At 44.2% G+C, this 27,464-nt stretch overlaps 1 protein-coding gene and 1 long non-coding RNA gene across 3 annotated transcripts; one reads left to right on the forward strand and one right to left on the reverse strand.

The window, feature by feature from the left end:
- LOC122935474 lies at window positions 1-10,878 on the reverse strand. Of its 2 annotated transcripts, none has more exons than XR_006388793.1 (3): window positions 10,191-10,878; window positions 1,822-1,975; window positions 1-744 (listed from the first exon to the last, which is right to left on the reverse strand). It is a non-coding gene; the product is annotated as an uncharacterized LOC122935474 (long non-coding RNA). The 2 variants fall into 2 exon arrangements; XR_006388792.1 differs by lacking the exon at window positions 10,191-10,878 and adding an exon at window positions 9,869-9,982.
- On the forward strand, window positions 10,092-27,433 carry TBPL1 (TATA-box binding protein like 1). Its single transcript, XM_044291240.1, has 7 exons — window positions 10,092-10,243; window positions 16,272-16,450; window positions 16,575-16,657; window positions 17,398-17,461; window positions 22,313-22,416; window positions 22,501-22,595; window positions 27,044-27,433. Exons 2-7 carry the CDS (start codon window positions 16,316-16,318, stop codon window positions 27,121-27,123), a joined length of 561 nt encoding a protein of 186 aa, XP_044147175.1. The 5' UTR covers window positions 10,092-10,243; window positions 16,272-16,315; the 3' UTR covers window positions 27,124-27,433.
- Window positions 27,434-27,464: the final 31 nt, after the last annotated feature.

Raw genomic sequence — 27,464 nt, forward strand, 5'->3', positions numbered from 1 at the left:
TTAAAATAACATCAAGAGCTTTTCAGATTTACAACAAGTAAACTTTTAAACTTAAACTTAATTTTACTATAATTAAAGATCGTAAAGATCCTGAGAGAAGGATCCAGTAGGTGGATTAGATGGTGGGCGAACATCCACTTGCTCAGGTTGATGTGGCCGTTGGGCAGAATAATTAGGCCTCGGATCATGAGCAAAATATTCTTGGCCATGTCGAGTTGGAGGCGGATTTTGATATGGATAATTAGTTGGATGAGGATAGTTAGTAGACATTGAGGTCGCTTGGCTCAAATGTGTTTTCTGGATAAGCCGAGATAGTGCCTGCTCCAGATATTCGTGGACTTCTGAGGGGTCATTTTCACCCATGTATAACTCCAACAATAAGTTCATAGAACACATACAATGGGGTTGACGTTCTCGTGGAACCCAGCTGAAAAAAAATTGCCCAGGCTCTTCATCATGCCGTCTTCTGGAGTTTCATCTCTGGTTTTATTCAAGTACTCCAGGACCTGAGCATCTATTATTTCCCGTGTAATTGACACAGAAGTAGGCTGACTTTGGCTCTTCTTTGGTCTAGCACTGCGTGGGTTTACATGCGGTGATGTAGAAACTTCCACCTGCATAGATGGTCCTGCTTCTTCGTTGGTCGAAGTTTGAGGCTGTGACATCGATGTTTCTATAGGTCTTTCAGGATTGTCAGAAGCCCCAGGTTGTGCCTCTTCCTCATCCATCAGATTGTCAACAGTCCTTGGAATAGATAGAAGAATAAAAATAACATCAATATGCAGCAGGATGAAAATAAATTTATATGGGAATAAGCAATGCCATTAGCAATCGCTCCTTCTCATACTGTGGAGAAGATTGCTGCTTGTAATTGCAGTGGTTTTCTCTGCTAGTGAGCAGGCAATTGCCTGTAAAGAAAACCTCTGTCCCTAAACCATTCTACTTGAATTGGTCCGTAATCTGTGAGGTATGCTAAAAAGTAGTGCATGCACTACTTTTTTGCAGTGCTGTAGTGCTTCAGTGGGGTTCTATACCTCCGTTCTGCACCGCATTTTCGTGATGGCGGACCTATTCAAGTGAATGGGTCTGCGATCATTGATGCGGGCTGCAGATGGCCGGTGCCTGTGTATATTGCGTACCCGCCGTATGCATGCCGTAGCATGGGGTGCAGAATTTCGTGTGCAGTAGCCCTCAATGAGTTTGCAACTAATATGCAAGTTGTTAATGATAGTTCCACCAAAGTCCAAGTGGTGGCTCGTCTATTTTTATCAGCACCATAGAAGTTGAGTTGTGGATGTGCTTCTGCAGAGCATTTTCCCAATCATTCCTACTGAACTTTAGAAAATAATTGAGTGCACAGCTATGCCAAATTTTGTTCTTCTATAGAAATACATTTATAAGTAATTAGTTATCAAAACCCTGATATGGTCCTCCATATGCCTGAAACAACTCTGACAGATACTACTTGCCTGGCTCTACGGCACCCGCAAAAGTTCTGAACCACGCACGGCCAGTTCAGCATCTACCTGTAGCAATGAATATACCAATAGCAGGCCACAGGATTCTGAAGTGATGCGGGTGCCTGGGAGTGAGATAAGTACTATCTGTGTGAGGGAACTGGACATATGGGATGGCATTTCAGAGGTTGGATAACCCATGGACTGAGAGCTTGATTAATCACTTGTGCTATATAAATTATGGCACAGTGATTGATTGGCAGCTAGAAGCCGGACACACTCAATAACCGTTACCTTCTCCAATTGTTGGTGTAACATTTAGGTCAATAAATGTTATTTTAAAAAATGTACTATAGTTACTTACGGACGCATATCCATAATAACTTTTAGGAATTGGAGCTGCTGAGTATAAAGGTATGGCTAATTGGATAGAGGTGCATCACCACTTTTTGATTTCTCGTTCAGCTCACGCCTAAATTGGTCTCTGCAGCTTTGCCATCTGGTCTTGATTATCTTTACTAAAAAGAAAAATAGAGTAATCAATTAGTATACCATACATATTTTTACTTACAGTTACATTTTTTCTGCTCTATCTTCCTTGAGACTTAACTTTATTTAATTTTCTGTTCAGATAGCTGTATTATTTTTTAATAATAATTTAAATATGTAACTCCCATATTCTTACACCAATAACCTTTGTATAGTTAGATCTACTGAGCTGTGTGGGAGTTTATTTTAGTTGGCATAAGTGGGCACCATGTTTGCACTTTGCTCTAGCGCTGTACATGTATGGCACTGGTAGTGAAGAGGTTAAAGGGGTTCTCTGAGCTTTTTGTATTGATGACCTATCCTCTGCAAAGGTCATCATTATCTGATTGGCGTGTGTCTGTCACCCGGCATCCCTGACAATCAGCTGTATGAAGATCTCTTGTCTCTAGCTGTTTGCTGTTGCTATATCAACAACTAGCAGAAAGAGAGACCGGAGACGCCACGTGTGCATGGTGCATGGCACCCCCACCAATCAGCTGACTAAATTAGATTTTAGTGTCTACACATTCTGAAAGCCATAATTTTATTTTATTTGTTGGCTGATTGTCTGAAGTAGGGTCTTATTATTTGCGGGATGCAGTGACGGTTTGATTGGTACTATTTTGGGATGCGTATGATTTTTTTTTGCTGGTTATTACACTTTTTGTGAGTAAGGTGAGAAAAAATGTTTTTTTTTTACAACTTAAAAAAAAAAAATTTTTGCACTGTTCATGTGAGGAGTTAGGTCATGTGATATTTTATTGAGGCGGTCGATACGGACACAGCGATACCTAATATGTCTCCAATGTCTGCGAGTTATATATTTTTTTACCTAATATCTTAGGCAGGGTCATATTATTTGCGGGATGAAGTGACGATTTGATTGGTACTATTTCGGGATGCGTATGAATTAGGAGTTTCGTCGAGGTACGGGATTTTAGGAAATTGTCGAGGTACGGGATAATTGTTATACCCTCCCGGTGAAGATAGGCCACCATCTCCACCACGACTTTTGTGAAAATTCTGGGTGCCGAGGAGATGCCGAAAGGAAGGGCGACATATTGAAAGTGGTGGATCAAGCTGTCCATCCCTTTTAAGTACTTCTGAGAGAGATGATGAATAGGGATATGGTAGTATGCGTCTTTGAAGTCGATTGACGACATAAACGCTCCTTTCTGGATCAGAGGAATTGTGGATGGGATGGTTTCCATCCTGAACTTCCTGTATAGAATGGATTTGTTTAAAGGCTTTAAGTTTATTATGGTTCGAAGGAACTGGTCTGTTTTTTTTACTAGAAAGAGGTTGGAATAGAATCCTCCTTTCTTCTAGTACTGGGACCTTTTGAATTACACCTACATCTATGAGGTCTCGGACGCCCTGCCATATTTTTGGAAGTTCTGTTTTGTTCTGGGTCGAGATACAGCTTCTTCTTGTGGGGACTGATGTGAATTCTATCTTGTAGCCCTGGGAGACTACATTTAGAACCCAGGGATTTGAGGTGATTCATTCCCAAGAAGATAAAAAACCTATCAGTCTCCCCCCTACTCTGGCGTCATTGCTGTTTATTCTGTCTGTTTTGGGTATTGAGTATGAAGCCTCTCCCTCTTCCCCCTTTAGGATAGCTCCATCTGCCAGTTTTTCCTTTACCCCTGTAAGATCTTTGCTGGGGCTGAAACTGACGAAAGGGCTTCTTTTTAGATTCCTTGTCTTCCGGAAACCCTTTCTTTTTATCCACTGCTACTTCTAGAATTTTATCTACAGTGGGAACGAAAACAAATTCCCCAGAAAATGGGATAGAGCAGAGTTTGGCTTTGGATGCTTTGTCCCCTGACCAGGCTTTCATCCATAGTGCTCGCCGGGCTGCATTAGAGAGAGCAGTGTCTTTGGCTGAAAAACGGATGGATTCCGCAGAGGCATCTGCTAAGAATGCTGTGGCGTATCGAAGGAGTGGGATAGAATCCCTGATTTCTTCTCTGGAAGTTTTGTTTTTTAGGTGTTCGTCAAGTTCCCCTAGCCATATATACATAGCCCTGGCTATGGATGTTGCTGCAATATTTGTCTTAACTCCGAACATTGCTGACTGCCAGGATCTTTTTAGGAGCCCGTCTGCTTTTCTATCCATTGGATCACCCAACTGAGAGGAGTCCTCAAAAGGTAGAGCAGTTTTCTTTATCACCTTGGCAACCTGTATGTCGACCTTAGGGGTCTGATTATATACTTTGCATTCCGCTGGGTCAAAGCAGAGTCTGTTCCTAAACTCCTTGGGGACCCCTAGCCTCTTCTCTGGATCCAACCACTCCTCCATGATCATTTCCCATATGTTTTCGTTTATGGGGAAGACAATGGAAATTTTTTATCTAAGACCCCCAAACATTTCATCCTGGACAGTACGGGGCTTAGGGGTATCCTCAATTCCCATTGTGGACCTGACAGCTCTTAGTAATTCCTCCATCTCCTCTGAGGAGAAAAAATATTTTTTATCTTCCTCCAAAATTTCCCCCTCTGACAAGGGATCCTCATTAGGAATTTGTCTGGATGTGACGGAGGCTTCCTCTACATCCTCGCCATCTGATGAGGAGATAACGGAAAGTTTGCGTTTCTTGGAATGGTTGGGGTTACTAGTGGGAGCAGACATAGTGGCCAAAGAAGACTTGATCTCATCCACAATAAAGGTTTTCATTTCAGAAAGAATAGCTGGTTGCTCTTCTTTCCATATTTCTGCTGTACAGGGTTTGCACAGCCTTTTTTTTGTAATTCTCAGGGAGCCTTTTAGAGCATGCACAGCACTTTAAGAGTTTTACTTTGGATTTGGACTCTTTGCTTCCCTGGAAGTGAGGAAGCAACCAGATATACCGCAATTAGCATTCAAATGAAAAGAAAAAATTTGAAATACAATCCCCCCCCCCAGAGGGGACTCACGGTACTGATGGCCGAAGGATCAGAGCCTTCCTGGCGGGGAGTAGGTGCTTCAGACATCGCAGTGCTTACAGGCAAGGGCTGACTGAAACCGCGCTCCTTTTGAATTCTGTCCCGGCGTCTGACGTCATCAAGTGGCGCCTCGGCTGACGGCATGTGCCTGCGCCGCACCAGCCTCCTAAAGGGTACGTGTGCCGCCCGGCCCGCCTCCTAATACGCTCCATCCTACTTCCCCTGCCGGTCAAATGCTGCAGAGAAAGAGGACGCCAAGTGCAGTGCGCGAGACACCTCGTGAAGCCGGCACCCCAGACTGCTTCACGGAAGAAGGAAGGAGGTCTGAAGGTAGGGAAGGACCGCAGGCCTCAGCATAAGCCGAGACGAGGGTCCTTGTTGCTCCATGCTGACCAGCCTTAGCCCATGCCGCGGGAGGCCAGCAGGAGATTCCTGTAAAAGAATAACGTTACTACCCTCCTGGAAGGAGGGCTCTCTACACATGTTGGCCCCTGTAGGGGCAGGAAAGCACTGAGGAGGTGGAGGGTTGGGGGGAATTTAAACTCTCTATGTGTTCCTGCCCCTACAGAGGTCAAGGGTCAATCTCATTGTGGGCCGTCATGGTGGATGAAATGGAAATTTCTGTATGATTTTTCACTTGCACTAAAAAATTAGAGCAGTTTGGCTGTTTATTAAAATTAACAGTGCAACAAGTATCCTGAAATTGAAAAGGAAGAAGGAAAAAAAATTCCAAAAAAGGAGTGTTAATCAAAGAGCTATTTGGATGGAAGTCCAAAAGATCTTAGGCCCCTTGCAGATGAGCGTGTCTGGATGCGTTGCGTCTGCGAACAGGGAAAATCGTGCGAGTATGTACGCAATTGAAGTCAGTTTTGGCTGCGATTGCGTTCCGATGTTTAATTCTTATTGTGCAGGTGCATTGCATTTTGCACGCGTGATAAAAAAATAACTGTGGCACCCGGACCCGAACCCGGACTTCTTCACTGAAGTTCGGGTTTGGGATCGGTGTTCTGTATATTTTATTATTTTCCATTATAACATGGTTAGAATGGAAAATAATAGCATTCTTTAACTCAGAATGTTAAGTAAAAGGTCAATTGTGGGGTTAAAATTTTAAAAAATTTAACTCACCTCATCCACTTGATCGCACAGACGTTGTTTATGCAGCATGTGTGTGCTTTGCTCCTTTCTCCTTCTCTGTCTGGTGCGTGTGGGGTTAAGTTCCTAGCTGAGTGTGGTCACTTGGTGCTATTTAGCCTGTGGCTGGTAGTCTGGGGTTAGTTGTCCTCCAGCCTCTGTTGGTGCTGGAGCTATGCTCCTGTCCTGGGTGTTCCATCTGCCCAGTCCTTGAGGGCCACCTTGTGAGACATCGATGTCATCTCGATATCACCTTCACCTCCTTTCTCTATTCTATGTGTGGTGTGAACGGGTTAATGTTGTATGTCTAGTTGTTGTTCTGTCTGGTCTGTCTTAAAAAAAAAATATATAAAAAAATAAACTACACGTTGCCCCAGGCAACCAGCAAGCATGGCAAATGTGTCACGGCAAACAACACAAAGACCAAGACACAGCAGTGATAAAAAGATATAATAACGTATTCTTCGCCCTATAAGACGCACTGGCCCATAAAACTGAAGGCTGGTCTGGGGGCCTACATCAGAACCCAGGCAGCCTTCATACACATCAACACCCCGCGATCGCATTTGTGGGGTGCCGATGGAAGACAGAGGGAGTCTCTGTCCAGATGGTGCAGCAAAAAAATTTAAACTGTATGAGGGCAAGAGGGAGACATTATACTGTATGGGTGCAACAAGAAGACATTAAACTGTATGAGGGCAAGAGGGAGACATTATACTGTATGGGGTCAAAAGAAGACATACTGTAATGGGGGCAACAAGAAGACATTATACTGTATGGGGGCAATACGGAGACATTATACTGTTTGGGGCAAAAGAAGACATTATACTTTATCGGGACAACAAAAAGACTCTATATTGTACAAGGGCAACAAGATGGTATTATACTGTATGAGGGCAAGAAGGAGACATTATACTGTTTGGGGCAAAAGAAGACATTATACTTGATGGGGACAACAAAAAGACTCTATATTGTACAAGGGCAACAAGATGGTATTATACTGTATGAGGGCAAGAAGGAGACATTATACTGTTTGTGGGCTACAACTTGTAGCCCCCATAGAGCACAATGTCTCCTTTTGGTCCCCATACAGTATAATGTCTCCTTGTGGCCCCCATATAATATGTCTCCTTGTTGCACCCATACAGCATAATGTCTTCTTGTTGCCCCAATACAGTATATTGTCTCCTTGTGTCCCCCATACAATACAATGTACCCTTGTTGCCCTCATAAAGGATAAGGTCTCCTTGTGGCCCCCATACAGTATAATGTCTCCTTGTGGCCCCCATACAGTATAATATCTCCTTGTGGCCCCCATACAGTATAATGTCTCTTTGCTGTCCGATACAATATAATGTCTCCTTGTGGCCCCCGTAGTATGGGATAAATGGGTACATTTCTTGATATTGTGATTGTGGGAATATTTTTGATATCACCCTAACACTAAGGCCCCTTTCACACGGGCGAGTATTCCACGCGAGTGAAATGCGTGACATGAACGCATTGCACCCGCACTGAATCCTGACCCATTCATTTCAATGGGGCTGTGTACATGAGCAATGTTTGTCACGCATCAACGTGAAAACCGCAGTATGTTCTATAGAAGTGAATGGGGCTGCGTGAAAATCGCAAGTATCCGCAAGCAAGTGCGGATGCAGTGCGATTTTCACACATGGTTGCTAGGAGATGATGTTCGTAAATTGATAAAAGTCAATTTACTGAATTATTTAATAGCATTCTTAATACAGAATGCTTACTAAAATGTGGCTTTAGGGGTTAAAAAAGAAATAAATAAACTCACCTTATCCAACTGATCGCGCAGCCGGCATCGTCTTCTTTCAGGACCTGCAAAAGGACCTTTGATGACGTAATCGCGCTCAGTGATGTCAGCGCAGGTCCTGCTGAATGAAGATAGAAGACCTGGATCTGCTGCAGTGCGCCGTCATGATACCACAGCACAGGTGCACTGACACAACACTGGCACTGAACACTGAGTCACATGACCTTTCTCCACCTGGCATGTTTTTCCCATCCATTTAAGTTCCATTGTAAAAACGTGTTTGTTAACGTATACTTTTTTTTTACCGGACTCTGCAGGATAGAAAAGCATGGTGTGTTGTTTTTACATCCTTTTTCCCAATGTATACGTTAAAGGGCTTCTACCACCAGAAATACCGTTACGTAGCTGATTGACATTAGCGATGCGCTGATGTCAGCACTACATAACAGTATGTTTTTTACCTTTCTCCCTGCAGCCGTTCTGATAAAATACACACTTTTATAATATGCTCTAGGTGCTATGTGGGTGTAGAATCAGCACCTAGAGGCTCCGTCTACTCACCCTTTATCCCGCCCATGTCCCCTGTTCTGCCCGCCCACTCCTCTTGATTGATGTCACTGTTCCCTGCATTGCAGACAAAATCCCGCGCCTGCGCCGTTCACTTCTGTATTCGGCGCAGGAAGTGAATGATGCACTCCTGATGCTGGCTTCCTGACTGCGCCTGCGCCAACTATGTCACAGTGAGGAAGCCGGCATCAGGAGAGAGTCCTTCACTCACTGCGCCGAATACAGAATTGAACGGCGCAGGCGCGGTATTTCGTCAGCAATGCTGCGAACCAAGAGGAGCTGGGCGGGCAGAACAGAGGACCTGGGCGGGATAAAGGGTGAGTAGACGGAGCCTCTAGGTGCTGATTTTACGCCCACATAGCACCTAGAGCAGTGATGGCGAACCTATGGCACGGGTGCCAGAGGCGGCACCCGGCGCCATCTCTGTGGGCACCCGCACCCTGGAAAAAGTCTATGGTGTACCAAATTGCCTTAGATGTTTCGTGCCATTATCAGCGCAGGGCACACTATGAACAGCACAGGCAGCGCACTGAATGTAGGCGGGCTATTATAGCTAAATGATAAATGTTACATTGTCGTATTGCCACTTTGCGATAAATAAGTGGGTTTTAGGTTGCAGTTTGGGCACTCGGTCTCTAAAAGGTTCTCCATCCCTGCCCTAGAGGCTCATTAGCATATTATAAAAGTGTTTTTTTTTATCAGAACGGCTGCAGGGAGAAAGGTAAATAACATACTGTTATGTAGTGCTGACATTAGCGCATCGCTATATCAGTCAGCTACATAACAGTAATTCTGGTGGTAGAAACCCTTTAACAGATGCCAAAAACGTGATGTGAACCCAGCCGTAGGCTCCATTCACACGTCCGCAATTCTGTTCCGCATTTTGCGGAACGGAATTGCGAACCCATTCACACATCCGCACTTCTGTTCCCAAAAAAAAAATAGAACATGTCCTATTCTTTATCCGCAATTGCGGACAACACTAGGCATTTTCTATCAAGTGCCGGCGATGTGCGGTCCGCAAAATGCAGAACACACATTGCCGGTGTCCGTGTTTTGTGGATCCGCAAAACACATACGGACGTGTGAATGGACCCTTACTGTAAGGACTCAGACGGCCATATACTGTCCGCAACGTGCGGATCCTTTTTTTTTGCGGACAGTTTAGCATGTATTTTTGCGTACCCGTAGACTTCAATGGGGCCAAGTCCCGATTTTTACTGACAAGTATAGGACATGTTTTATATGTTTTGCGGAGCAGTGTAATGAAATAAAAGGACCCCCACAGAAGTGAATGGGTCAGCCTCTAATCCGCAAAAAAACGGATCCGCTTTTTTGCGGACAGCATACGCCGTCTGAATGAGCCCTAACGGAAACTGTAACTAGAGGACAGACTTGTAATCTCATAGTCCTGGTGTTATTTAAAGGGCCTGTCCTCCTTAGTTTATTCAGTAATCTGGTCAGTGCGTGTCACCATTTCTAGTCCTCGGGGCCTGCTCTTCGCTCCTATCCCCTCCCAGGAAGCCCGCATCCATCGTGAATAATCAATCCAACTTCTCCAAACAAAGAGCACCCAGCCAGCATCTCCCAACCAACCGTCACGTCCCAGCTGCCAGCCAATCACAGCCTGCCTTTCATTCTTTCCAAAGGCTTTCATGGGAAACACGAGGAACACCACTGGTGGCTTGAGTACGGCTCGCTGATTGGCGGTGGCTGCAGCAGTGGGCGGGGCGGCAGGGAAGTGTACGCCAGGGTAACCAGGTCCCCGCCACTGCTTCCGGGACAGTCCTATTTACCTTTTCATCGCCGTGCGCCGCGGGCTGTACCGGCTCTGACGGTGCCGGAGCAGGTATGTCCGGGGAGGCGGGTGCTGAGCTGCGACTAATTACTACGGGGGCAATGCTGGATCTGTGTCACCCGGTCACCTTGTGGTAGCCCTGCAGGATTGGATGACCTCATTGCTGGACCTGCCTGCTATATGCAGCCTCATGATTTCCGCTCTGTGCACAGATCCCCTGTATATTGTATAGGGCAGGGGGTGACAGGTGCACCCACAAGCCTACAGGAAGGAGATCCACCCCCTCATGTCTCCCATCACCCCTGGATTCAAAGGATCGTGCACCAGTTATTGATGGGCTGCTCTGCTGAAGTGCCCATTTACCCCCAGATGATTGCTGGAATGGGATCTGTAGACCGGATACCCTGGGCTTCTCCAAAATCATAGTTTACACCAGAGGTGCCCAGTGGGCGCATCAGATTATGACACTCCCAAGGGCCACGATAACACTTTAAGGTAATTTCAGGTTATCCCATATCCACAGGATCAAAAGTAACTGTTAGATCAGAGGTAGGACCCCCACTGATCATGAGAATGGGGGGTTCTGTACCCCACAGGGGGCCTTGAAATAAATGAAGCACAGTGCGTGTGTTGAACCTGCCAGGCCATTCATTTTGGGGGCCCCTTCAGTGTACTAGACTGGTGGAGGTGCCAGCAGTAGGACCCCCCACTGATCTAATAGTTATCCTGTGCCTAGGGGATAACTTGAAATTACTGGCATACCCCTTTAAAGGACTTGGAGTCCATTCACACATCCATGTGTGTTTTGCGGATCCACAAAACACGGACAGCGGCAATGTGTGTTCTGCATTTTGCGGACTGCACATTGCCGGCACTAACAGAATATGCCTATTCTTTTATTGCGGACAAGAATAGGACATGTTTTATTTTTTTCGGGATCGGAATTGTGGACTCAGGGGTGCGGGTCCGCAATTCCGGATCCAGGCCCCACATCGTGCGGCCCCATAGAAATGAAAGCAAAAATGTGGAATGGAATTGCGGATGTGTGAATGGAGCCTTATTCAATTCAGGTCTTTAAAATTGATGGCACCAATGCTCAGCCACTGCTAAATGTACAGCTGTGGTTCGATGCGGAGCACCACAGAGGACTCTGACCCCCCTCAAGCAGCTGATTGGCTGGGATGCTGAGAGTTGGTGCCCCATGACCTAATAATAAAGAGGTTGTGTCACTTCAGCAAATTACGTTTGTCATGTAGATAAAGTTACTACAAGCCACTTACTAATGTACTGTTATTATCCATATTGCTTCCTTTGCTGGCTGGATTCATTTTTCCATCACATTATACGCTGCTCGTTTCCATGGTTCCGACCACACTGCAATCCAGCACTAGTGGTCGTGCTTGCACGTAGGAAAAAGTGCTGGCCTCTCTGGTGGCCGGGACCATGGGAGCTCACATAGGCCAGAACTTTTTCCTATAGTTTGCAAGCACGACCACCACTGCTGGACTACAGGGTGGTCGTTACCTAGGAAACGAGCAGTGTGTAATGTGATGGAAAAATGAATCCAGCCAGCAAAGGAGACAATATGTACAATCACAATACATTAGAAAGTGTCTCTCTACATGATAAATGCCATTTGCTGAAGTGACACAACCCCTTTAATTAAATCCACAGGATTGAAAATTAAACAGGGCGCACCATAGGGTAATACCGTTGGTAGACAGGTAAAATAAATGGTTCCAGTACAAGGCTCACCTTTGATGGTTGTGCTACCTGTAGGCACAACTCTAGTGAAAGCTTGTCAAGACGTGTACTGGAGTCACGATTTGGTGGATCTGCAGCCGCGAAGGGATGACTTCTTGTCGGAGATACCTGAGGTCTCCAAGAAGTGGTAGGATACAGAAGTAAATAGATAAGAATCCAGTCCAGAAGCTGATATGCAGTGTTCTGTACCTGATGAAGGGGAACTACTCCCCGAAACACGTTGTACTTCTGCAATAAAAGTATCTTTTCACTATCACCTTCTGGACTGGATTCTTGCGCCCTGGGATATCTTATCTATTCACTTCCACAACCCCTTTAATGACCTGCCCTAATGATAGAACATCAGTTTTCAGAACCTGGATAACCCTCCTAGGGTATACACATCTGAGAGATTAATGGCCGCCTCTTGTCCTCCTTTCTAAAGTGCTGAACAGTCAGACATTTATAGTATATACTGTTCCATAGAGGGAACACTGGGTACCTGGTGCAGGGCCTGAATGGCATAGCGGTCGCAGGTTGTGCACCACTAATATACACGCTTGGGCTTCTTATATGCCTTTTACATCCAACTGTGTGATCTCAGCATATTGAAGGTATGGCAAGGGTATCCAGCCTAAGGCTCTATTCACACGTCCGTAGAGTGTTGTGCGAATCTGCAAAACACTGACACGGCAATGTGCGTTCCTTATTTTGCGGACCGCACATTGCCGGCACTAATAGAATATGCCTATTCTTGTCCGCAATTGCGGACGTGTGAATGGGGCCTAAAGGAGGTATCCCACGAAAAGCATTTGTCATCTTACCCACAAGATAGGTGGATAAATATCTGATCACAAAGGGTCCCTCAGCGATCTGAGGAGGGGTCTCCCGAGTCCTGTCTGTGAATGACATGGTAGTGCGCACGTTGGTCCTCTGCTCCATACACTACTATGGGATAGATGTAGAACAGGCATGTCCAAGCCCTCCCTCTGTTGCAAAAGTACAACTCCCAGCATGCCCTAATAGCTGTAAGCTACCCAGGCATGCTGGGAGTTGTAGTTTTGCAACAGCTGGAGGGCCGCAGTTTGGACATGCCTGATGTAGAAGGTGCTCCTTCAGTCCTATAGAAGTGAATGGAGCGGTGGACCGTCTTAAAGGGAACCTGTCACCAGGATTTTGGGTATAGAGATGAGGACATGGATTGCTAGATGGCCGCTAGCACATCCACAATACCCAGTCCCCATAGCTCTGTGTGCTTTTATTGTGTATAAAACCGATTTGATCCATATGCAAATTAACCGGAGATGAGTCCTGTACATGAGATGAGTGAGGGACTCAAAAAAACAGTTGCGGGTGCGATGCGTTTTTCACTGATGGTTGCTAAGAGACGTTGTTTGTAAACCTTCAGTTTTTTATCACGCGCGTGAAAAACGCATCAAAACGCATCGCACCCGGGCGGAAAACACTGAACAACTAAACGCAATCGCAGACAAAACTGACTGAACTTGCTTGCAAAATAGTGTGAGTTTCACTGAACGCACCCTGAACACATCCGGCCCCTAATCCGCAACGCCCGTGTGAAACCAGCCTAAAGGTCACTGTCCAGGATGTGATAGACCTCGCAGCAGGTTGTGCCGTAGGAAGTACAATCATATGATTTCATACTTCATTTACACTGGACAACTGTCATTACGAACACTTGGAACTGAGCGAATTGTGACATGGGTCAGATGTCATTAGGGAGGAGTGTGAAAACCTTTCCCCCGAGATTAGTTGTGCTAACAGGGTTCGTTCACACGACTGAATGTTTTTTTTTCCAGTGTTTTGTAGGCCTTTGTTTTTCCAGATCCGTTTTCCAGTTGTTGTTTTTTTTCAGTAGTGTTTACGGTTCTGTTCCGTTTTTCCGTATGGCATATACAGTAATAACATAGAAAAAATTAGGCTGGCCATAACATTTTCAGTAGATGGTTCCACAAAAATGGAACGGATACGGAAGACATACGGAGTACATTCCGTATGTGTTCAGTTTTTTTTTTTTTTTTTTTGCGGACCCAGTTGACTTGAATGGAGCCACGGAACATAATAGGACATGTTCTATCTCTCAATGGAACGGAAAACGGAAATACAAAATTGGAATGCAAATGGAGTACTTTTTTTTGCGTAACCATTGAAATTAATGGTTCTGTATACGGACCGTATATGGAACACAAAAAACAGCCCGTATGCGGAACGCAAAAAACGCTTGTGTGAACGAGCCCTTTCTGGGATATACTCCTAGCTTTGGACAGAAAGGTGTATTGTCAGGAAATATGGGATGTTTTTCACTCAGATTTGGTGGGGATCCTTGTGGTCAGACGCCCATCTACCCTAAAAATGGAAGCAGCTTTAATTTAGTAATGCTTAAAGGGGTTCTGCAGTTTGTTTAAACTGATGACTTATCCTCTGGATAGATCATCAGCATTTGACCGGCAGGGGTCTGACACCCCGGACCCCCGCCGATCAGCTGCTTGAGAAGGCCTAGTGATGTCATGACTGGTATCACTGGCCTGGGCAGGGCTAAGCTCTGTTCACTTGAATGGAGCTTAGCCCCGTCCAGGCAAGTTGATACAAGTCGTGACGTCACTGGGCCAGCGGTAAACAGTGAGAAGGCCGCGGTGCTGCTGGAGCGCCGCTGCCTTCTCAAACAGCTGATCGGCGGGGGTCCCCGGTGTCGGACCCCCGCCGATCAGATGCTGATGATCTATCCAGAGGAGCATCTGACAGATTAGGTCCGGATGTATTCAGCGTGCGTTCAGTGAAACTCGCACCATTTCGCGACCGAGTTCAGTCAGTTTTGTCTGTGATTGTGTTCAGTTTTTTCCGCGAGGGTGCAATGCGTTTTGATGCGTTCTTCACGCGTGTGATAAAAAAAGTGAAGGTTTACAAACATCATCTCCTAGCAACTATCGGTGAAAACGGATGCAATGCGTTTTTCACTGAAGCCCCATTCACTTCTATGGCCCCTCCCTTCCAGACGAGCATGAGTGGATTAGGTCCGGATGCGTTCAGGGAAAAATGCGCGTTTTTGCAAGCAAGTCATTCAATTTAGTATGCGATCGCGTTCAGTTTTATCTCGCAGGTGCAATGCGATTTAAATCGTCTTGCACGCGCGTGATAAAATACTGAAGGTATATAAACGTCTCTTAGCAACCATCCGTCCGCACTTGCTTGAGGATGTGATGTGATTTTCACACAGCCCCATTCACTTCTATGGGGCCTGTGTTACGTGAAAAACGCAGAATATAGAACATGCTGCGATTTTCACGCAACGCAGAACTGATACATGAAAACCACTGCTCATGTACACAGACCCATTGAAGTGAATGGGTCAGGATTCGGTGCGGGTGCTATGCGTTCACGTCACGCATTGCACCCGTGTGGAAAACTCGCTCGTGTGAAAGGGGCCTTACAGAGGAAAGCCCTCCTCTATTGTAGTCTTATGCCCTATAAAGTTAGGCTGAATTTCATATTTCTCAGCTCCAGTTGGCCACTTTCTGAAGAACTCTCTAAAAGGCTATAAATGAGTGGGTTCATTCCAGTTCAAGCTCCCATCCCATGGATACCTTGTGTAAAATGCGGACACTTGCGGCTTTCATATCCATAGCAATCAAAAGCGCTTCCTCCGCTATATACTGTTCTGCACTGGAGCTGAATGCATCCAACACATGCCTAGCTACAGGAGATTCTACTACACATGTCTACTGATGGGATAGAGGACTCGGCCAGGAAAGTGGTCATGGGGGTAAATCGTGAGACCACTTCCCAATCCTATTGCTATGGATGCGGTGACCACCAGTGTACTGGGTATCTGTGCTAAGAAGTGAGGGGGATCAGTTTCCCTATGCTAATACACCAGTTTGTCATTTTCGGGTAGAATCAGATTTGGCGACTAAAATGGTCGATTACAGAAGGTCCTATTGACTTCAGTGGGTCTGTGGTCTGCATTTTGTGGACATATTCCATCATTTTGCGGGAAAGACATAAGGATGCGGAAAGCACATGGATGACCTGTATATCTGTTCCACAAAAAGATAGAACTTGGCCCCAAAATACAGACCAGGGACCCATTGAAGTAAAAAAAAAAAAAACGGATGCAACATGACCAGTATCCATAATTTGCAGACCACTAAATATGTACAGGCATCATGCACATGACTAACAGTGGGGTCTGGCAGATGCTCTTTCCCCTCTCCACTACCCGGAGGCTAGAAGAATAGCTGGCAAAGCATGCTTTACCCATGAAGTTGGCTTGACGTGTTGACCTTCTGAGGATACATAAACTTCTGTTTTCTCCCAGGGCGTATTCTCATGGTGGGGGCCGGCTGCAAGTAAGTCACCTCAATGGATGCAGACAGTGATGTGGCATTAGATATCATAATTACCAATGTTGTCTGCGTGTTCCGAACAAGATGCCATTTAAACCTGCGGAAGATTGCATTAGAGGGGGTAAATGTCATCTACAAGCGTGAAGTTGGAGTAAGTATGCTGGTGAAGAACGTCCTTTTTACTGTCCTCAGTTTTGCAGATCGGGAAGGATGGAATCACAGGGATGCATAAAGGCTTTTTGCTGTAACTATTTATATTTTTTCTTACATTTTAGAAGGTTTTGATGAAACTCCGAAAACCCAAAATAACTGCAACGATCTGGTCATCAGGAAAAATAATTTGTACAGGAGCGACCAGGTAAAATGTGCTTCCCTATTAGCGCCACCCTGAGACAAGTAGCCCCTCCTGTAGTCACAGCTATAGCAAAGAACAGGCAAGCGATTCTGTTAGTGGTGCTCATCTCCGGTAAAAGCTCTATGCAGTAGGTCAGAGACGCCATAACAATACTACAGCAATTTATTGCAGTAAGGTTGATCCTTCTCATATTATAGCATACATGAGTATAGTGGGCACTGTGCAGGGTCTACCAGCACGTGGGTAGGAGGGGGCAGTGAGTGGATGTTTGGTGTGGTCTGTAATCATTTCAATCTTCTACTTTTGGGCAGTAATCATGAGTGGTAGAAATGCATGTACCTATATAGAAATTGTTAGTAGAAGGCTTGTTTACCACCCATCGCTTTGATGAAAATCTCCTCGTTTACATGTTTTTCACAATTAAATCTATAGTGATATATAAAATGCACTACATAAAATACATTTTACTGTGTGGCTTTTTTGGAGGTCAGCATTCTTTGCGTATTCCCCATTTTTCTAGTGTTTTTTTCCCCCATTGATTCTCTATAGGACTTAAAAATGGCAAAAAGCATGTAACAACATAAAAAGCTCCACCAAAAAACGCTTGTAAAAAAACACAAACTCATTCTTGGCATTTTTACACGTTTAAAAATATTTTAAATAAAAAGTCTGAATAAGCAGAAAAACCCAGACTGGACCTTGACCACCCAATGATGACCTGGATTGTGTTTTCTGTGTTTCAGTGAAGAAGAAGCCAAATTAGGTGCTAGAAGATTGGCTCGTTCTCTGCAGAAGCTTGGATTTTTGGTAAAGTATTTTTCTCTAAGTTTGGTGTAGCGTGAATTATGGGTTCCGTTGTACAATGCATGTTATGGCTGCTATGTGGATGGCTTGGTTTCTGAAATTGAGCATATTGACTGAGGTAGATCAGGAAATTCACATAAGGACATGTTCACATCAGAGGAGCAGAACAATGGAATTGCCGGATTTGGCACATAAATGAAAAAAAAAAGTCCTGCCTGCAGGCCCTGAACTGAGCCTCCAACGCAGATGTGAACAGGCCCTGAAAGCAATGTCTACATGCAGTGGTCCTTCAAGTTACAATATTAGGCTACTTTCACACTAGCGTTCGGGGCTCCGCTTGTGAGTTCCGTTTGAAGGCTCTCGCAAGCGGCCCCGAACGGATCTGTCCAGCCCTAATGCATTCTGAGTGGATGCGGATCCGCTCAGAATGCCTCAGTCTGGCACCGTTTGGCCTCCGCTCCGCTCAGCAGGCGGACACCCGAATTCAGGTGTCCGCCTGGCCGTGCGGAGGCAAACGGGTCCGTCCAGACTTAGAATGTAAGTCAATGGGGACGGATCCGTTTGAAGTTGACACAATATGGCTCAATTTTCAAACGGATCCGTCCCCTGCTTTTAAGGCAGACAGTGATGCCTCACAAAATAGTTATTACTTTACTTTTCCCATATGTCTACTTTATGTTGGCATCATTTTGAAAATGTCATTTTATTTTTTAAGGAGATTTAGAAGGCTTAGAATTTTAGAAGCAATTCTTACATTTGTTAAGGAGATTTCTAAAACCCACTTTAAGCACCAGTTCAGTTATGAAGTTACTTTGTGGGCCTTACATATCAGAAACCCCCCAAAAATGGCCCCATTGTAGAAACTACACACCTAAAGTAATTAAAAACTGATTTTACATACCGCCAAACTAAACTCTATCTATTACCCTGATTCTGCAGTTTTCCGTAACACCCCATATTTGGTTGTCGACTGCTATAGGGGCGTACGGACGGCAGAGCTTAAAACAAGATGGAGCACAATATGGCTTTTGAAGGGCAGATTTCATGGCACTAATTTTCAGGCGCTGTGTCGCATTTGAAGGTACCCCACAGTGGAAACCCCCAAAAAGTGACCCCATTTTGGAAACTACACCCCCCCCCCCCCCTCCCCAAGGAATTTTTAAGGGGGTGTAGTGAGCACTTTGGCCCAATATGCTCTTCATAGAATTTAGAAACCCTTGGCTGTAAAAAAGAAAAATTTACATATTTTACTGAAAATGTCACTTTAGGCCAGTGGTGGGCAAACTTATTAGTAAAATGAGCCAAATATCTACAAAACAGCGATTTTATTGTTTTTGAGAGCCAAATTTCTTAAAACCTCAAATCTATACGAAGGTACATTGTTATTTACTTCATTTCTCAATCCTCGACACTACATCTTCTTTCACTCCACAACGTTTCACCCTATAAGACGCACGTAGGTTTTAGAGAAGGACAATATGGAAAAATATATTTTTCATTACACCTCAGGTCAGACCACTAATCAGAACCCCAATGTTAATAAGACCTCCTTAAGATCAGACGTCAGCTCAGACCCTAAAGTAAATGACCCCCCTCAATCAAACCTCAGATAAGAGCCCCATTATCATCCATGATGCCTCTCATATCCCCCATTATGATTCTCAACACCCCATTGCCTCAGATCAGCCCCAAGTTTCATAAAATAAAAAAGCACTTGCCTCTCTGGCTCCTGGATGCCGCTGCGCCTCACCACCCGCGCTCTGTGTTCCTCCTGCTGTCGGCTGTGCTGTGAACTGGTGTGCACAGCGTGACGCCACAGAGCGCCTCACACTGTGCGCAGCCCTGCACAGCCTACAACCTAGGACCAGGAAGCGGTGAGTACAGAGCCTTCACCGCTTCCTGGTCTTCACCCTCCTGCCTATTTTTGCTATGGGCAACAAAAATGCTATCGCACTGTACATGTGAGCCCGCACATGGAAGAGCCAATATCAGGGGGCTAAAGAGCCGCATGTGGCTCTAGAGCCGCAGTTTGCTGACCACTGCTTTAGGCCCAAGTTTTTAATTATCACAAGGGGTATTTTAGCATTTTTATTTTTCAATCTGCTAACCCTAACACTTTTGTTTTTTAAACCTCTTACCCTAACACTACTCCAAACTATTTCTATTATTTTCATGACTATGAAAATTGTAGATTCACACTGAAGGCATCAAAACTATGAATTAACACATGTGGAATCATATACATAACAAAAAAGTGTGAAACAACTGAAAATATGTCATATTCTAGGTTCTTCAAAGTAGCCACCTTTTGCTTTGATTACTGCTTTGCACACTCTTGGCATTCTCTTGATGAGCTTCAAGAGGTAGTCACCTGAAATGGTCTTCCAACAGTCTTGAAGGAGTTCCCAGAGATGCTTAGCACTTGTTGGCCCTTTTGCCTTCACTCTGCGGTCCAGCTCACCCCAAACTATCCCGATTGGGTTTAGGTCCGGTGACTGTGGAGGCCAGGTCATCTGGCGCAGCACCCCATCACTCTCCTTCATGGTCAAATAGCCCTTACCCAGCCTGGAGGTGTGTTTGGGGTCATTGTCCTGTTGAAAAATAAATGATGGTCCAACTAAACGCAAACCGGATGGAATAGCATGCCGCTGCAAGATGCTGTGGTAGCCATGCTGGTTCAGTATGCCTTCACTTTTGAATAAATCCCCAACAGTGTCACCAGCAAAGCACCATCACACCACCTCCTCCATGCTTCACGGTGGGAACCGGGTATGTAGAGTCCATCCGTTCACCTTTTCTGCGTTGCACAAAGACACGGTGGTTGAAACCAAAGATCTTAAATTTGGACTCATCAGACCAAAGCACAGATTTCCACCTATCTAATGTCCATTCCTTGTGTTCTTTAGCCCAAACAAGTCTCTTCTGCTTGTTGCCTGTCCTTAGCAGTGGTTTCCTAGCAGATATTCTACCATGAAGGCCTTATTCACACAGTCTCCTCATAACAGTTGTTCTAGAGATGTGTCTGCTGCTAGAACTCTGTGTGGCATTGACCTGGTCTCTAATCTGAGCTGCAGTTAACCTGTGATTTCTGAGGCTGGTGACTCGGATGAACTTATCCTCCGCAGCAGAGGTGACTCTTGGTCTTTCTTTCCTGGGGCGGTCCCCATGTGAGCCAGTTTCTTTGTAGCGCTTGATGGTTTTTGTGACTGCACTTGGGGACACTTTCAAAGTTTTCCCAATTTTTCGGACTGACTGACCTTAATTTCTTAAAGTACTGATGGCCACTCGTTTTTCTTTACTTAGCTGCTTTTTTCTTGCCATAATACAAATTCTAACAGTCTATTCAGTAGGCCTATCAGCTATGTATCCACCTGACTTCTCCACAACGCAACTGATGGTCCCAACCCCATTTATAAGGCAAGAAATCCCACTTATTAAACCTGACAGGGCACACCTGTGAAGTGAAAACCATTTCAGGTGACTACCTCTTGAAGCTCATCAAGAGAATGCCAAGAGTGTGCAAAGCAGTAATCAAAGCAAAAGGTGGCTACTTTGAAGAACCTAGAATATGACATATTTTCAGTTGTTTCACACTTTTTTGTTATGTATATAATTCCACATGTATTAATTCATAGTTTTGATGCCTTCAGTGTGAATCTACAATTTTCATAGTCATGAAAATAAAGAAAACTCTTTGAATGAGAAGGTGTGTCCAAACTTTTGGTCTGTACTGTATATAACACTAACCTACACTATTTTATAAAAAAACAAAACACTGAAGTTCTGTGGGGAGTAACGGTGGTTGGAGGATGGGGTGTCAGGGGAACAGTGTGTGTGTTTGGGGCACTGTGTGGTGTAATAATTCACTTGTCAGAATGAGGAAATCAGAGCTGCGCTGTGTGATTTATTTTAATTTTTTAATTTTCTTCCCAGCCGGCAAGCAGGATGCGCTGCGATTGGTCACTCAGATCTATTACAGCAATCGTGAAACAGGGACCACAGTGATTGGTCCTCTGGCGGGTTCCTGGACAGCTCCGCTGTCCGTGACACCTGTTAAAATGCCGGTGTCACCGCAAGTATACTTGCGGTAACACTTTCATTTCATGACGTACTGTGCACATCATGTTGCCTTATCTAACGCCACATCATGACGTACATAGTACGTCATTCATCAAAAGGCGTTAATTCCCACTAAGGCCTAATTCACACGTCTTTGATTTTCATCAAAGCCAAAACCAGGTGCAGATCAAAGGCACAGAACCTGCGTAAATCTTTCCATTATACATTACATCTTCGTAGGCTGCACCCCTGGTTTTGGCTCCCAGTCACTGATTGAAATCGCTGACATGTGAACTAGGCCTAACTCTAAGGGGTTAAGAGGGTATACCTGCTTGTGTGTCAATCGTTAAGTGAGACCACCCCTTGAACTCAGAAGTCCATGGGGATCAGCAATTTACATCACAAGATTAGAATTCATAGATAATTTTCTTCTACAAAACTAGCTGCACAACTATAGGATGTCTAATCTGCTCTGCACAAAGGCCATGAGACCAGTGGACATGACAGCGGAGGCTGTGCATGGCCCCTTCCAGCAGTTGGACCACCACTGACTTGATATTGATGACCTATCTTGACCATAGGCTATCAATATTTAAATCCTAGACAAACCCCTTTAATAGGGGAGTCTGGGAAGATGGCAAAGTGTAGGTATTTATTTCAGTAGGGAGGGAGAATACATCACTGGCACATGTCGGGTTCAGCCAGGCTGCCTCCACAGACTTCAACTTCTGTACCTTCTGTATGGCTCATCGGCTGCTTGTCTCTCACATGGTACATTTGATTTTGTTGTAACAGGTAAAATTCACTGAGTTTAAAGTTGTCAATGTGCTGGCAGTGTGCACTATGCCTTTTGAAATAAGACTACCGGAATTTACGAAAAATAACCGACCTTATGCCAGGCAAGTGCTCTCATTTATTGTATTTCCTTTTTTATTTTTCCCCACAGTTTTTATTAAGACTAAAAAATGTTGTTGTATTTGCAGTTATGAACCTGAACTTCACCCTGCCGTTTGCTATAGGATAAAGTCTTTAAGATCAACACTGCAGATCTTCTCCACCGGAAGTATTACAGTCACAGGTAATAACTGTACATGCGGTACAAACAAGTTGCTGGGCAGTGGCGGACTGGGAACTTAACCACCTCCCATCTGCCCGTTGACTATAAACGTCCAGGAGGTGGATCTCTATCTCTAAATGGACGTTTCTGAACGTCCATTTAGAGATGGCAGCTGCACGCTAATCGTGCAGCTGCAGAGCGGGGGGCCTGCTGTCAGTGACAGCAGGGCAACCCAGAGAGAAGGCAGGGTCAGTTCCCAGGTATCCCTGCCTTCTAGATCTCTGTATACACAGCGCTCAACGAGCGCTGTGTGTAAAGATCAGGACGCACTATGTGCTTCCTGTCTCGGCTCGGCGGTCATGTGACCCCGAGGGGGGTGAACACCGTAAAAAAAAAAAAAAAAAAAAAAAAAAAGCCTATGCCCTCTAAAATAGTACCAATCAAACAGTCACCTCATTCTGCAAAAAAATGAGAACCTAACTAAGACAATTGGTAAAAAAAAAAACTAAAAAAACCTATGGAGACACTAAAACATCATTTTTTATTTTTTTTTCGTTTCAAAAATGCGATTATTGTGTAAAACTTAAATAAGAAAAAGTATACATATTTAGTATCGCCACGTCCGTAACGATCTGCTCTATAAACATGTCACATGACCTAACCGCTCAGGTGAACGCTTTCAAAATAAATAAACTGCTAAAACAACCAATTTTTTTGGGGTCACCTTGCCCCATAAAGTGTTATAATGAATGATCAAAAATGGTACCAATAAAAACTTCAACTCTTCCTGCAAAAAACGAGCCCCTGCACAAGACGATCGGCAGTGAAATTAAAAAAATGACGTTCAGAAAATGGAGACACAAAAACATAACTTTTTTTCAAAAATGCTTTATTATGTAAAACTGAAACAAACAAACAAAGAAAGTAGACATATTTGATATCATTGCGTCCGTAACAACCTGCTCTTCAAAAATGGCAAATGATCTACCCTGTCAGATGAGTGTTGTAAAAAATAAAAACAGGGCCAAAGCAGAATTTTTTTTGGGTTACCTTGCCTCACAAAAAGCATAATATAGAGCAATTAAAAATCATATGTACCCCAAAATAGTATCAATAAAACTGGCACCTTATCCCCTAGTTTCCAAAATGGGGTCCCTTTTTGGGAGTTTCTACTGTAAGGGTGCATCAGGGGGCTTCAAATGCAACAAAGCATCTAAAAACCAGTTCAGTAAAATCTGCCTTCCAAAAACCATATGGCGTTCCTTTTATTCTGCACCCTGCCATGTGCCCTTGCATCAGTTTACGACCACATGTGGGGTGTTTCTGTAAACTGCAGAATTGGGGTAATAAATATTGAGTTTTGTTTAGCTGTTAGCCCTCGATGTGTTAAAGAAAAAAAATGGATTAAAATGGAAAATCTGCCCAAAAAGTGAAATTAAAAAATTTGATCTCCATTTTCCTTTAATTCTTGTGTAACACCTAAAGGGTTATCAAAGTTTGTAAAATCAGTTTTAAGTAACTTGAAGGGGGTATTTTCTACAATGGGGTCATTTATGGGGGTATCCACTATGTAAGCCCCCCACAAAGTGACTTCAGACCTGAACTGGTCCTTATAAGTGGGTTTTGGCAATTTTCTTAAACATTTTAAGAATAGCTTCTAAAATTCTAAGCTATCTAACGTCCTAAAAAATAAAATGACATTTACAAAATGATGTCAACATAAAGTAGACGTATAAATATTTTATGAGGTATCACTTTCTATTTTAAAAGCAGAGAAATTGAAATTTAGAAAACTGCTAATTTTTTTAATGTTTGGGTAAATTTGGGATTTTTTCATAAATAAAGGTGAAATATATTGACTCAAAAAAACAATCTCAGAATGGCTTGGATAAATAAGTGTTCCAAAGCTATTACCACATAAAGTGACACATGTCAGGTTTTTAAAATTGGGCCTGGTCAGGAAGGGGGCAAATGGCCCGGATGTGAACTGGTTAAAGGGGTTTTGCCACTAGCATTTATTATGCAGAGAAAGTGTCCATGGTTACCACCACCCTGCAGTCCAGCAGCATGGCGGTGCTTGTACACTATAGAAAAAAGTACCAGCTTACGTGAGCGACTGCTATTTTTTCTTAATAAAAGGATTGCAGAGTGGTTGTAACCATGGAAACGAGCAGTGTATAATGTAATGGAAAAATGAATCCAGCCAGCAAAGGAAGCAATATGGACAATCACAATTCACTAGTAAGTGACTTGTATTAACTTTCTCTACATAATAAATGGATGTGGACAGCACTCATATAACATTTGTGTGCTGTCCACAATTTTTTTTGCGGCCCCATAGAAATTAATGGGTCCGCATTTGATCCCTATGAAATGCAAGCCAAAAATACGTTTGTTTGCATGAGTCCTAAATGTGTATACATATGTACATAACTCTGTCACTGATAATTGACCGGGGGCAGTCTTAAAGGGGTTGTCTCACTTCACAAGTGGTATTTATCATGTAGAGAAAGTTAATACAAGGCACTTACTAATGTATTGTGATTATCCATATTGCCTCCTTTGCTGGCTTCATACATTTTTCCATCACATTATACACTGCTTGTTACCATAGTTATGACCACCCTGCAATCCATCAGTGGTGGTCGTGCTTGCACACTATAAGAAAAATTGCCTGCCTCTCTGGTGGCCGGGACCGTGGGGGCTGACGTAAGCTGGTACTTATCTATAGTGTACAAGCACCGCCATGCTGCTGGACTGCAGGGTGGTCGTAACCATGGAAACTTTCTCTGCATAATAAATATTATTTGCTGAAGTGGCAAAACGCCTTTAAAGTGGCCCTGGAAAAAAAAACTAAGTGGCCCCAAATTGTAGGTGACTCCAAGTTGACAGAACGCGGGCCAACACAAACCACAAGTAGGCAGGGCCAGCAGTATCATAGCGCAGCACAAAATACCGCCCCAACAAAACCAAATACCACAGTGCAGCATATATTACTGCCCTATCTCCATATTAAGGATGGTGATACAGTAGAATTCAGGAAGTACTGAAGTATCTGGCCAGCGGCCATGAGGAGGGCATGGGCAGCCCCCTGTGCAATAGCCCACTGGGAAATTTCCCCGTAGGTTATATGGCCAGTCTGCCCCTGTAGGTAGGTAGGTGAAGGGATAGAGACAGGAAAGTCATGTGCTCACTTCAAAAGTATAACGTTTTGGTAATGGCAAGATTTAGTTTTACCCGTGCAGCTATAGTTAATGGGGTTCTCCGGGCTTTACCTAAATTCTGTGTATCTGTTAACCTATGGAAGAGAGAAAGTTTCAGCAGAATTTACCCTTCTGTCGCGCCGCCGATTCCGCCATCTTGGCTACGACTGCTTGACTGGCTGTGACGTCGTCCGCTGATGTTTCTTCCTGTCCTCCGGCATGTACATTATGCAGCAGAACAGGACGACACAGGAGCACATCTGGTCGGGTAGATGATGCACAGAATTTAGGTAAAACCGAGGAGAAACCCTTTAACTTTAAATAGTCTGCTGTTGCTTTAAGGCCATATTCGCATTGCAGTTACACTGTCATAGACATCAGGAAAGCTCTCTCGCTGACATGTCTAACTTATTGCATCGCTTCAGGCCAAAACTGTCCTTTCGGTCTTAATTGGCGCAGTATACATGAGTTGTTGGTTTTTTTTTTTTGTTTTTTTTTATTTATATCCATAGAATAGCGCAGTCCACTCTGTTATACAATAGATACCTCACAGTATACATTTTTTAAACTGGTGAGCCTATGTGCAACATAAGCCCCCTTTATGGATACATTTGAGGCATTTGTTAGAGATGTACATCAGGAAATCCTCCCAATGTATAGTGCTGATGTAAACTGCAAACACAATACGAGTTGACTGTAAGGCCTCATGCACACGACCGTATCTGTTTTGCGGTCTGCAAACATGGGATCCACAAAACATGGATACCGGCTGTGCGTGTCCCACACTTTTCCATTCCATCCTACTGTATAAATGGCAATTTTTTATTTTGTGGGACGGTAGATGTGGTCGGCACATGCATGACATCTATGGACTGTCCACGTTTTTCCAGTCCGATAGAAATGAATGGGTCCACATTTGACCTGCAAAAATAGCAGATCGGACGCGAACCGAAAATACACTCGTGTGCATGAGGCATATGGCTGCTTTCAAACAGGCAGTGTTTCTGTCTGGGTGCTGTGTAAGCTGAGAATGGACATGGCACAGACTCCGCACAGTGTTCTGTCCACGTTTTATGCATCCTCTTAAAATGAGGATCTGATGCGGAACAAATGAAGGTTGTTTGCATGATGCCTACAGTTGCATAAACCACGTATCCCCTGTAAATACCCACAATTAGCCTTTGTCTTCTGATGTCAATGCTGCTCGTTCTTGCTCTGGTATTTTTCATTCGTAGAATTTTCTTTCTTTTTTTTCCCCCCTTTTAGGTCCAGATGTGAAGTCCGTTGCCACCGCTGTGGAGCAAATCTACCCGTGTGTATTTGGAAGCAGGAAACAAATTTTGTAAATAACCACTTCTGCATTGAGATTTTATGACCATGCACCTTTTTTTAAGAAGACATCTAAAGCAGGCATGCTCAACCTGCGGCCCTTCAGCTGTTGCAAAACTACAACTCCCAGCATGCCGGAACGGCCTACAGCAGGGCATTGTGGGAGTTGTAGTCTTACAACAGCTGGAGGGCCGCAGGTTGCGCATGCCTGCTCTAGATGTAAAGAAATCTAACTTGATCAGATAAATAGGACCAACAAAGGGACAACTCTTTATATTACCCGCCGTCTATCACAGTGTTCAGACTCTGCATCCAGAGACGTTTCTGTGTTTTTAGAAAAAGGACAGTTTACAAGACT

The sequence above is a fragment of the Bufo gargarizans genome, chromosome 4 (genome assembly GCF_014858855.1).
Source record: "Bufo gargarizans isolate SCDJY-AF-19 chromosome 4, ASM1485885v1, whole genome shotgun sequence".
Classification (NCBI taxonomy): Eukaryota; Metazoa; Chordata; class Amphibia; order Anura; family Bufonidae; genus Bufo; species Bufo gargarizans.